Raw genomic sequence first — 13244 nt, forward strand, 5'->3', positions numbered from 1 at the left:
AAAATCAATGGAAGTACCTTAATGACTATTTGAATAAACAAGAAGTGAGTGAAAGATATTGGTTGTGTTTAGAATAATAAGATGAAATATGGTTTAATAAAGCAGAGATTGGAGAATTTGTGTTTAAAGTGGTAAAAGTGTAAAAAATGACAGATATAATAAGTATTACACTAGATTTATGAACCGTTGTAAAAGCAGCGGAAGTACACTTAGAAAAGTATTTGTGTAGGTTTATTGATGATTTTATCTTGCCTTAATCTTTCTCCCTGAAGATTTTCTTTCTTTGCCTCCTTTTTCTTTCTTTTTTCCTTTTCTTTCTTCTCTTTTCCCCTTCTAACTTCCCTTCTTTCTTCTTTCTCTTCGTTCTTTCCTTTTCTCTTTTTTGTATTTCTTATCAATTATGTTTACTTTTTTCTTTCATTTCTTTTTTTTTCTTATGTAAGATATATGTGATGTTTTTTCTTATATATATATATATATATATATATATATATATATATATATATATGAAAAAACATATATATATATGTGCATTTGTATACGCATATGCTTGCATGTAAATATATTTTAATTGAGCAATAAAGGAATTTAATATAAAAAAAAATATTGTCACCATTTGATTGCCTGATGTTTGGCCGCAGTGAAGGAGAATCTAACATCCCAGCGAGGAAGGGAAGGGTCGTAGCTCAGCGGGACAGCAGCAGAAGGGCCCGGGTTCAATCCCAGGCATCGCCAGGTAGGGCTGGGAAAGAGACCCTTTCCTCAACCTCTGCCAGTCAGTGTAGACCATACTGGGCTATATCAGGCAATCTCACTCGCTGGATCATCACCTTGTCGTGGTGAGTGGGCTTCCACGTTCCTATGACCCTTGTGAGCAGAGCCATCGGGAGTCTCGTACTCCCAGCAGGGTCACCCAAGGCAGTAAGGTCAAAGGGAAGGAGCTAGACAAAGAATGATCCTGGAAGTCCTCAATGGCAGATAACAAATGGCTTGTTACAATGGCTGTGAAGGCGGATGAAGGCTGCAGGAGATAAAAATCTACCGGTCATCGTGATACTCATGCCATCGGAATAGAGCATGGGTAGGCAAACTAAGGCCCGGGGGCTGGATCTGGCCCAATCGCTTTCTAAATCCGGCCCACGGATGGTCTGGGAATCAGCGTATTTTTACATGAGTAAAGTATGTGCTTTTATTTAAAATGTATCTCTGGGTTATTTGTGGGGCATAAGAATTCATTCATTCCCCCCCCCCAAAATATAGCCTGGCCCCCTACAAAGTCTGAGGGACAGTGGACCAGCCCCCTGCTGAAAATGTTTGCTGACCCCTGGAATAGATAGAGCCTTACTGCGAAGACTGTGTGTTGGTCAGCATGCACTGGTTTACACACATAAAACAAATTCACGCACAGCTGTCCTCCAAAAACCCGTTTTATGGAAGACAATCTTACTCAGCTACAAGTGATCGCCAAAGAAGAAGATATGAGGCAATGGTCTGGGCTCAGAGTAGGGCTGCTTCCTGTGTTCCTATCCTGCTTGAAGAACCAGCGTGTGCCTACGGAGCACACCTTGCCTTTAAAAACTGGCCTTTGTTTCTTAATAGTCTCTCTTTCTTTGCTTCATTTTGTTTATTTTCTTTAATTGTGTAACTGCAGACCAGCCCTGGTGCTCCAGGATAAAAGCTGAAGAGAAAAATTGTTGAGTGAATCATCCACGTTCACACAAACCTCACCTGGCGTAATTAAAATGTGTCCGTTTTTCTTTAACGTAATTAATTACTACAAAAGCTATTTTCATTCTTTCACAACAACAGTTAATTAACTGCACAGTGTCAACTCAGAAGCAAGAACCAACCATTTCGGTAGGGCTTGCTCTCAGGTTAAGTAGAGGATGGCAGCTTACTTTATTATTGTCATCAGCGTAATTATCAAACCTGTTAACGATTAGGATATCTTGCTTGTTATTGCTGCTCCAGCAGTGGAGAAGGCTTTAAAAATGTGTGACCATCATTTGACAGCCTTGATACACCTGCAGAATTTTGACACACCAGTATGGAGGCTCTGGAAGAACTCACTCAAGACTAATGCATTATTTGCACAGCCCAAGTTTACCTGAAGGGCATATAATAGCTGGGATCTGAAGCTGCTCTTCGGGAAAGAGGGGGAATTCTGTCACTTCCCTCCCCAATCTGCAGCACCCCCCTCTCGGTGTTTTGTTGCTTAAATTGAAGGTTAAATGTATTTCCCCCTCATTCAACGCACAGAGTTCCAGGAGTTATATGCCCGAGAGGGCCTTCTCAGTAGTGGCACCCGCCCTGTGGAACACCCCCCCACCAGATGTCAAAGAGAAAACCAACTACCAGACTTTTAGAAGACATCTGAAGGCAGCCCTGTTTAGGGAAGCTTTTAACAGACTATTGTATTTTAATATTTTGTTGAAAGCCACCCAGAGTGGCTGGGGAAACCCACACAGATGGGCGGGGTATAAATAATAAATTATTTATTATTTATTAGTATTATTAGTATTATTATTAGTATTATTATTATTATCATCTTACTTCAGAGGTGGTGATGGGACAGCATTTTCCACCACACCAGAGGGCTAACTGAGCTCAGGGGATACAGGAGGGCTTAAGGAACTCTCCAGAATCTGCCGCTTGAGGCAGACCCCTTCACTTGGTCTAGTGGTAGGGCTGGCCTTGCCCCCTCCCACACGAAGGGCACTCCAACCCCCAGAATCACTTTTTTCAGGAAGCAGGAGGAACGAAAGCCCCATGCTGTGCAACACTGTTCCATCCACAGAGGAGAAGCTAGGAGACAAGTCTTGGAAACTGCCACAATCCACACAAAATCAGGATATGATCCCAGTGCATCGATGGGACTTGGAACCTAAACAATCTGCTTCCCATCATCCAACCTAAGAGTGAAAGAACAGCGATACTGGCTCACACGAAAGGTATGGACAATCCAGTCCACTACCAGTGCTCTCTGGATATTTTGGAAAGTATTGGCTGGGGTTGCTGGGACTTGTAGTCCCAAACATCTGGAGGGCACCAGATTGGGGAAGGCTGTGGTGCTCTTTCTCCAACCAGCCAGATGCTTTTGCAAAGCTTAAGCAGGACAAGAAAGCAACAGCCCTCCCTTATCATTCATCCCCAACATCTTGTCTTGAGACACATAACATCTCTCAACACAAAATAAAAATTAAAAAATTCCTTCCAGTAGCACCTTGGAGACCAACTAAGTTTGTTCTTGGTATGAGCTTTCGTGTGCATGCACACTTCTTCAGATGCAGAAAGCTCATACCAAGAACAAACTTAGTTGGTCTCTAAGGTGCTACTGGAAGGAATTTTCTTTTCTTTTTATTTTGTTTCGACTACGGCAGACCAACACGGCTACCTACCTGTAACCTCTCAACACAGAAGCTCTCCCTACCCACCCCAATCCCCCCTCTTATTTACTCTGATGTATTACAGTACACAGGGCTGCATCCAGCACTGCTGTCCTGCTCACCCAACACATTCCTTCTTGTGCAACACGTTTCCCCCCTCCACTCCTTGCCGCTGCAGCCAGAGTTCACAATTTGCCAGGTGCATTTGGCACCTGACAGCTCCACCATCTTGGGGGTGCATGCCTGGGCATCCTTGGGTGTGGACTGTTTTCACGCACAATGCCCCATCCCGTAGAATTTCATCCGTTCTATTTTATCTGCACCATCGGAAACGAACTTCAGGAACCAAAAAACTTGTATTGAAAAATGTGACTTTCCAGCTGCCTGGCCCCAAAATGGCAAAGAAGACATTCTGTTTTGGCAACTGTAATCCTGGTTTAAGGAGCAAGGGTTGTAAAACTTCATTTTTTTTTGCATTGGGAAATGGCCATAGCTGTCAACTTTCCCTTTTTTTGCAATGGGAAACGGCGCTGGAATAAGGGAATTTCATAACTGTCAACCTTTCCCTTTTTTGCAGGAAACTCCCTTATTATAGCATTGGGAAACAGCAAGGGAGGCTTGACAGCTATGGGAATTTCCCGCAAAAAAGGGAAAGTTGACAGCTATGCTCCTAGCGCAGTGGTGGCGAACCTATGGCATGGGTGCCAGAGTGGGCACGCAGAGCCCTCTCTGTTGGCACGCGCCATCACGCCAGCGGTGCCGTTGTTTGGGGTTTTCAAATTGGGCAGCAGCTTCCGCCCACGCCCCCTTGTGAGTAAACTGCTCCCACCCGGCCGGCAGCAGCTTAGAGGCAGTTTATCTCCCCAAAGCAGCTATATTCCTGCCTCCCCGCCCCCGGCCATTGGTGGGATTTTTTTTACAGCCAGCAGGCTGTAGTTTGCGTGATTGGTGGCTTTGTCAAGGGTTTTCGTTGATTGGTTGCTGCCTGCGATCCTTGAGACTATGTGTTGTTTCTGCTCCTTGTGCCATAGGAAGCGTTTATAATTCGTGTGAGTGTTCTTCTCCCCCCCAAAAAAACAACTGTGATCCAAGCCCCCCCCAAAAGCTCTGCTAGTCTTGGCAACCCCCCCAAAAAAACCTCTGGGCAATGCCCCCCCAAGCTCTATGTGTTGTTTCTGCTCCACGTTTATAATGCGTGTGAGTGTTTTTCTCCCCACCAAAAAAAACTACTGTGATCCAACCCCCCCCCCCCAAAAAAAAACTCTGGCAATGTCCCCCAAAACTCTACGTGTTGTTTCTGCTCCGCGTGCCATAGGAAGCGTTTATAAGGCGTGTGAGTGTTTTTCTCCCCCCCCCAAAAAACTGTGTTCCAAGCCCCCCCCCCAACAACTCAGGGAAGCCCCCCCTACTCATTTTATTACGGTATATTAATTATTATCCCATATTAAATTGCCGTGTTGGCACTTTGCGATAAATTAGTAGGTTTTGGGTTGCAGTTTGGGCACTCGGTCTCCAAAAGGTTCGCCACCACTGTCCTAGCGTATATATCTGAGTTTCTAACACTGCCTGCAGCCCCTCCACAAGCACCCCCCCCTCCATATCTGTTCTCCAAACGGTTGGAGGACCCTCTGGATCCAATTTGAGGAGGGAAAACGCATAACACCCCCCAAAAAAACTCACCCATCTTCCAGGACAGCCGCCTTGTCACTATCAGGCAAGGTCCCGTTGAGCTTCTCGGTGCTTGCGTCCTCTCCCATATTCTGTAGCTCCATCCTGGTGATCCTCTGTCAGGTGTGTGTGTGTCTGTGTGTGCGAAACTATCGGGGGTAAATCACCAAGTTGGGGGGGGGGCAGCAGCGGCAGCAGCAGCGCACCTTGATCAGCAGCACACCTGGGGACATGGAGAAGTGAAGAATTCAGCAAGCAATCCACTGTAAGGTTTACAAAGGGCCGCAGGGGTTAGAAGAGGGTGGCTCCTGGGATCAAGATACCTAAATTCTCTCATTCCCAGCTGCAAAGCAGGTGTGGAGGGAAGAGTTGTGAGGTGCTGCCAGGAAAAGGCACTGCCGCTGCTTTTTCATGGGGTTTGCTGAATGCCAAAGAACAGGCAGTGATTCCAACCCCTTGCCTAGAGGGGAGTCTGTCCCGACAGGAGGTGGGTGAGGAGGAAGGATGTTACCCAGTTCCCTCTCCCTCCCCTTCAGGCGCAAGCTGGCAGGCTGCCCTGTCTGGCATTTCCACACATCCTCTTGCCACCCTGGGAAGGACAGCATGTAGTACCCCAGGCACAAACCCCACAGAAGCTCGCCTCTCCTAATACCACGTCGAGGGGAGGCAAAGACTGCAACTCAGAAGACACTGTGCAAAAATAAATCACGCTCGCTTTTCATACTCCATTCTGTTTCCAAAAAAACTATGGCTGCCACCCGGGCTTTTTTTCAGCCGGAATTCATGGGAACTCTGTTCCGGCACCTCTCAAGTGGGCGCTATTGCTAATATAAGAGGACAAGGAAGGCCATACCGACAAAGGAAGATTGGACAGTAAAACTAATGGAATATGCAGAACTGGACAAAATGACGGGAAGAATCTGGGACCAGAAATTCATCAAAGACTGGTTAAAGTTTACGAACTATTTGAGAAACAATGATTTGCAATTGAACACGTTAATAGGACTTCAAGAAGCTTTGTAGTTAAATGTGGAAATGTCATTGTAATTATGAATGTTAGAGTGATTAATATGTATAGGATATTATAAGCAATGATAGATTAAAGAAGTATAAGATGAAGATAGAAATTTGAATGCCATGTGAAAGGCCTGAGGGAAGTCATGGCTATGATTGCCAAAGTTGATAAATGAATGTGGATTTATATTTTATTTTCTGTAGTAGTTATAGTTTAAAATAATAAAAAATATTATTTAAAAAAGGAAGGCCTTCGTGGTGAGTTCCAGCACCTCTTTTTATAGGAAAAAAAACAGCACAGACTGTCACAAAAATTATTGTTGTCGTTTACTCTTATTATTTCAATGCATCCGGTATTGAATGCATAGCAATATTCTAGCTAGCTGTGAAATACATACAAGAAATCTGTATTTCACTGGCTTTAAGAGGGTAGGTTTTGTCGTTGCTTTGTGCAAGGACCCGGATGACGCAAGGGGGAAAAAGGGATGGGATGGAAAAGAAGGGCACAGATTCCCCTAATAGTGCAAAGCCAGACGTGTGCCTGTGTTGTGAACAAGCCAGATGCCATGCCTGGGAAAAGCAAGTGTCATTTTCATGGCACGGGAAGTGTTGAGTCCTAGGATTTGAGGGAGTTGCCGCCATCCTGCAGGCGCTTCTACCCCGAGTGCTGCTATTTTGGGGGTGGGATTCAGTTCCATGTTGGCAAATTCGGACTCCACGATTAAAATTTATTGGGAGGTCTTGTGCAACAAACCCACACGCCCCACAAAAAAAGAGATGGGGCTTTTTTGAGATAAGGAAAGTAAGGGGGGAACGCAGTGTGCTCATTAAATAGCTAACGTCCTTTAATCTTCTCGCATGAAGGGTGGTATACAAATTTAATTAACAACAGCAATCAGGATGAACGCTGAACATTCACAGGTCATCTGGAAGTGCCCTCAGTCAGAAGTAATGCAGGAAACAAAACAAAGACCCCCCCCCAACCCCTGTAAGACCCATTTAGTTTCAGTGAGGCAATACACTTTCCCATTTAAGGAGCCCCCGCCCATTAAGTCCAGACTCTAAAGTCTGCGCCACTGAGTCTCATGCGCAGCTTGAGGGGGAAAGTTAACCCACAGCACAACATGGACCGTCCTGTCTGCTCAGAAGTCTTACTGAATTTGGTGTGGTTAGGACTGCAGGGAACTAGGAATCCCGTTCAGGGATGGCAGCCTTGGTTAGCTGGGAGAAGGGAGCTGCCTCCCCCTTAAGCCTGGAGCTCCTTGGCCTCTTCTGATTTATGGCGTTGCTTGCATGTCTGATACGCTTTGGAAGACCCAAGTGCAAAGAAGGCCTGGGCTTGGCAGCGTCAGCAGCAAGGAGTGGCATTCTGTTTAACTCCTGGAATGAGATCTGCAGGCCCTGTCGAGGCTAGCAAACTTTCTAGACTCAGTATGACCTCATTCCTTGGGAGCTCAAAACATTTACTGTATTTTTCGCTCCATGAGACGCACTTTTTTCCTCCTAAAAAGTAAGGGGAAATGTCTGTGCGTCTTATGGAGCGAATGCATGGTCCCTGGAGCCAAATTTCCTAGGGGCCAAAAGCAGATCATGCTCTTTTTTTTTTTTTTACAAAGAGAGAAGGGGGTGTTGAAAGGAAGCCGCTGAACAGCTGTTCAGCAAGTGATCGGGGAGAGAGATAAGGCTCCCTTTCCAGCCCCGCCCCCTTGCCCAGGCCTCCATTGTTGAATGCAGAGGGAGGCTGTTTGTTTCCCCAGCGACATGTGACTGGCTGATTAGATTATCTGTCGGGAAACTGTAGAAATGGCTTTAGGACTAGAAGCTGCAGAACTGTGAGTTGAACCCCATAAAAAAGGGGCTTTTCCTCTTTGAAAAAGAAGCTGCACCACTTTGAGCTGATCCTCAAAAAAACAGGGCTTTTCCCTTTGCAAAAAAGCTGCACCACTTTGAGACGATCCTCAAAAAAACGGGGCTTTTCCCTTTGCAAAAAAAGCTGCACCACTTTGAGCTGATCCTCAAAAAAACAGGGCTTTCCCACTTTCCTCCTCTAAAAACTAGGTGCGTCTTATGTTCAGGTGCGTCTTATGGAGCGAAAAATACGGTGACTCTAGTGGTGGGGGTTGTGAACTGACATGGGGTAAGAGCGGACAGGCTGCAAATGTACATCAGGTTTTGCTGAAGGGTCTTGCCAGACTAGGGTTTTTGTTTGTTTTGATCTGCAACAGGCATTGATGCAGTAATAGTACATAAATGGTGAGTTTATCCTGGGCTGCTCACACAGCCATTCTGCTTATTTATTTCCCAACCTTCCTCCCCAAAGCAGCCTAGCAGTTCTGTGATGCTTGAAGCAATGATACTTCGACATCAACTTTGTTGGACTGAACAAAATAAAAATTAAAAAAATCCTTCCAGTAGCACCTTAGAGACCAACTAAGTTTGTTCTTGGTATGACCTTTCGTGTGCATGCACACTTCTTCAGTCATGTTGTTCGGATGCCTGATGATCGTCTTCCAAAGCAACTACTCTATTCCGAACTTAAAAATGGAAAGCGTAATGCTGGTGGTCAACAAAAGAGGTTTAAAGACTCTCTCAAGGCAAATTTTAAAAAAAATGTAGTATAAACACTGGCAACTGGGAAACACTGGCCTGCGAGCGCTCCAGTTGGAGAACAGCCTTTACCAAAGGTGCTATGGGCTTTGAAGACACTCGAACTCAGAATGCAAGGGAGAAACGTGCTAGGAGGAAGGCACGCTTGGCAAATCCACACCGTGATAAACTTCCGCCCAGAAACCTATGTCCCCACTGTGGAAGGACATGTGGATCCAGAATTGGCCTCCACAGTCACTTACGGACTCATCGTTAAAACCGTGTTCATGGAAGACAATCTTACTCGGATATGAGTGATAGAAGAAGAAGAAGAAGAAGAAGAAGAAGAAGAAGAAGAAGAAGAAAAAGAAGGCTTTCTCTGTGTCACCACATTCATCGTTACCTGGAGGGGCACTTTTGCTCTATAGCACAACAAAAGTGAGATTGCGCACATGCAACCCAAAACATTTGTGGTGTGAAATGCTACAAGATTTCAGCAGGAAGCTATGGGACATGCAGAGATTGGGAATGAAACTGTATGTCTGTCCTGATACCTCAGAAGGCAGGAACAGTGTTGAAAGAGGGATCATGTATATATACACCATTGTAAGCGCAATCCTGAAGCTGAGGGTCCAGTACTTTGGCCACCTCATGAGAAGAGAAGACTCCCTGGAAAAGACCCTGATGTTGGGAAAGACTGAGGGCACAAGGAGAAGGGGACGACAGAGGATGAGATGGTTGGACAGTGTTCTCAAAGTGACTGGCATGAGTTTGGCCAAACTGCGGGAGGCAGTGGAAAACAGGAGTGCCTGGTGTGCTCTCGTCCATGGGGTCACGAAGAGTCGGACACGACTAAACGACTGAAAAACAACAAGCGCAGGTCATCGTGAATGCACAATACAAAAGAGCGTCTGGAAGGGCCCTGAGGCTGCCAACAGGGATGGAAGATAGATCAGTTCCATTCAGATTTTAATGGAAGCAGGCCAAATTCACACATCCCAAACCAATATGGGAATTGAGAAGCAATTTGCACTTCTAAGTATTTTGTGGCGCAGTTCCCTAACAAACAAACAAACAAAAACTGCACACAAGAATAAATGTATTAGGGGAAAGTGCATGCAAAAATGCATATGGTAGTGGGAATAACATACAAAAATATCTGAAGAAGTGTGCATGCACACGAAAGCTCATACCAAGAACAAACTCAGTTGGTCTCTAAGGTGCTACTGGAAAGAATTTCCTATTTTGTTTCGACTATGGCAGACCAACACGGCTACCCACCTGTATACAAAAATGTGTTATATTAGCGGATACAACTTTCAAATAAGTAAATGCACAGTGGGCAAAACTGCACACGAAACCGATTAAGAAGAACATTAATTAATGTGAAGCCTTCAAAAAAAAAAAAAAAACCACCGACTTACTGCGGAAACAGGGCCAAACTAAACTTAACATTAGAAAAATGTGAAACTGAGGGAACTATAAAAGGACAGGTCCATCCATCCCTAGCTGCTGGCTTTTCAGTTTACTACTGAAGCTGCGTCTTTCACAGCCTTTCCCAGGAAATAACAATCACCGCCACGCAATAACGGCTGACACCCTAACCACCCAGCACCTGGGAGTAGGGCCCACTGGACTTGGCAGCACTTCCTTTTGAGTAGACGCAGTGGAAAATGTTTTCCATTTGATAATTCCTTTAGATCAAGCCGCTATGAAAGGCACCAAAGCCGGTTGGGGGGGGGTTGGTCTTTACCCGGGTCAGGGGGGTTGTTGGTCAGCTGGCTTCAGCTGGCAAAGCCGTATCTGATAAGGACAGGGAGGAGAGAGCGTCCAGCACCCTCAACTGTAACTGAGGCCACTGTCTCAGGCAGCACAAAAGGGCAGGCGAGGCCAGGCTTGCTTCCCTGCTCTTAGGCTTCCCCCCATTTCCCCCAAACCAACCACACCCTACAGAATATTGCATTAATGCTGACAAGTCACACCACTCCCTCATATTGGCACCGGTTCCCCGATGCTGGTGGTACGGGGGCGAGACACAAGATGGAGGCATGTTTTGGCAGAACAGGTGGGGATCAAAAGGCAGTGTCGTCCCAAAGTGAAGCGGTTAGGGTCTTGGCGCCACCTCCCACCTTCGCAATTTCACCTTTAGGCCACCCCCCGCCCCACTGGTGGGAATGTTGCCCTGGTAGGAATGTGCCCCCCCCCGGGCTGGACAAAGCTCCTTGGCCCCTGCGAGAAAATACAATCACATTTCTGCACAGCCGGAGTCTCCGGAACCAAGGAACGGAAGGGTTAACGCTGTTGCCCACACCTGGGAAAGTGCTCTGGAGGCTGGGTGGGGCACAGGCAGCAATGGGGATGTCTGGCTGCTGCCTTGATCTCCAACCGCATCCTTAGCTCAATGCTATGTTCCCACAGAAAGATGCAGAACACCTGGCTTTTTACCCCGGTTTCAGTAAGGGAATGGGGCCCACTAGGCATGGGGAAGGTGGCCGGGAGCCAAGTTAGGTGTCGTGCACCCACAGGCCTATAAATGCAGGGGAATTAGAAAGCCGTAACTTCTGGAGTCCGGGGGGGGGGGGAATTGATTCAGACCACATTTGAAGGTGAATCTTATCAAATCTGCACTTTTTGAAACCGTACGAGGGCGGAACGCAGCTACCCACGGAAATGACCTGAATTCTGCAATGCAGCTCTTTGGCCAAGTAATGCACACAGAAAGATTATTAGGGTAAAAGAGCTCATAAAAATAAATGTATTAGTGAAAATAACACACACAAAGGCATTGCATTAGGAGAAATCGCTTGTAAAAATGTGCTTATTTATTAGTCAAAGCTGCGCACAAACACGTTTAGTAGGAAAAATCTGCACTCAGATACTGAAGGATTTAGAAATGTGGAGAACTGGATTTATGATTGGAAATAATGTATGAGAAACTGGGAGAACCCTAAGGCACAGATCCTTCCATCCCCAGTCCTGGGTTATTTCCCCTCCAAAACAAAGGACTGCTGCCCCCTTTTCTTGGCATTTCATATTATTATTATTATTATTATTACCATTAGCATGCTCTTCCATTTTGGCTGCTCTTCCAGAAACACACCTCGATGGGCGTTATCCTTCCCAGGGTGTGTAACCAGAAGCCGCAGTCTGGGGGAAAGGTGAGCTGGCCTGCTGCTGTGGTTGGCCTGGGAAGCTGCACCCAGCCCACAGGAAGCCTGTTCCCAGGGCACTCCTCAAGTACGATGGCTGGGAAGAAGCTTGAACTGCTAGCTCCCCTCACTTCCCCAGCAGTTGTGTTCTAATGCAGCCCTGGCCCTGCCACAGCGGCTCCTTTCCACAAGGAGAGGGTGTCGCAGGATCACACAGGCCTGGGAAGTTCTGCACTTGTCACGTTCCCGGTGCCATAACCCCACGGCATGGGATCCCCATGCAAAGTCCTGAAGGTCTGTGCTGGAACGCACGGCCACGTCACACGGCAGTGCCTGGATATTTGCTTTTGAGTGTTTGCACAACCTTGCTGCGCAGGTCTACCAACTTCACGCCTCTCCAGTCCAAGCAACCTGCACTGGAGATGGCGAGCAGAGCCAGGAAGGGGTGGGAAAGAAGAGCGCCCAGGGAGGTCCAGGCCACTTCCTGCATTTGAGGCCCCTAGCCAGGAGCCACCAGTGCCCCCTGGAACCGGAAGTCACAAAAGCATGGCCAACAGGCATGGCCAAGTCATGGGCGTACCCGGGGGGGCAGGGGGGGGCAGCTGCCCACCCATAAGCAAAAAAATAATAATTAAATGGTTATCGGCAGCCTAAAAGGAAAAAAAAGCTAAACGATTGGTCTTTCTCCCCCTCTCAAAATCTCAATAACAATTGAGCTCTTGCCCTCTTGCCCAGGCACAGTTGGCCACTCTCTGTGTGTGTGTGTGTGTGTGTGTGTGTGTGTGTTGCGCCGGCCGTTTCCCCCTCCCTCATGCCGACAAAGAGCTGGCATGCCTATCAGAGACCGGATCCTAGCCTGCACCCTGCTTGGTCAAATGGGGAAGCAGGCTGAGACTTGGGCAGTGTCAGGGGGCGAATCCGAGGGCTGACCATGGTCTTAGCCTGGGTTCTCATCCTTCCTCGTCTGCTTGCTTTATGTATCCACGCTACATCGTGCTGGCAAGAGAGGAACAGTTTCTGAATTTGATTAATCGTTGCAAGGGAGCTTGGGAAACTGAGTTCCCTTGCATGGTGAGTAGTTCCTTTGCAAGGACTGAGGATCCTGGGAAACTGAGTTTTTCAGCCATTTGGGGCTTTCTGTTTTTTTTGGGGGGGGGAGTTTTTCTGTTTTTTGAAGCTGTTTTTGTTTTTTGAAGCTGAACGACCATAGCTTCCCCCCCCCAGTTTTGATCCTGGGTACGCCCCTGGGCCAAGTTGTCCCTGGTTTTCTCCACCTCCTCCTCCCTTGCAATGATGCTGCGGACATCACAGTTTTACAAAGGTTTAGCAGCTCACTAAACCCAAAAGTGCCACACCTTTGTTCAGCTGGGTTCTTGCTGTCACAATTGCTTCTCTACCTTTCCCAGCTCTCTCCCTATCCTCTTTCATTTGCAACAGTGGA

The 13244-nt window shown here is 46.8% G+C and overlaps 1 protein-coding gene across 1 annotated transcript in view; it reads right to left on the minus strand.

Annotated features, from left to right (window-relative positions):
• The window catches only part of SLC38A5 (solute carrier family 38 member 5), a 43269-nt gene extending 30680 nt beyond the window's left edge, over positions 1-12589 (minus strand). Inside the window, exons 1-2 of the mRNA XM_033173417.1 lie at positions 12556-12589; positions 5067-5187 (exon numbers count right to left, since the gene is read on the minus strand). Of these exons, the coding sequence (XP_033029308.1) occupies positions 5067-5158 (92 nt within the window). The 5' untranslated portion in view covers positions 5159-5187; positions 12556-12589. The remainder of the gene's footprint in view (positions 1-5066; positions 5188-12555) is intronic.
• Between the last annotated feature and the right edge of the window lie 655 nt (positions 12590-13244).

Source organism: Lacerta agilis, chromosome 16, assembly GCF_009819535.1.
Source record: "Lacerta agilis isolate rLacAgi1 chromosome 16, rLacAgi1.pri, whole genome shotgun sequence".
In the NCBI taxonomy this organism is placed as follows: Eukaryota; Metazoa; Chordata; class Lepidosauria; order Squamata; family Lacertidae; genus Lacerta; species Lacerta agilis.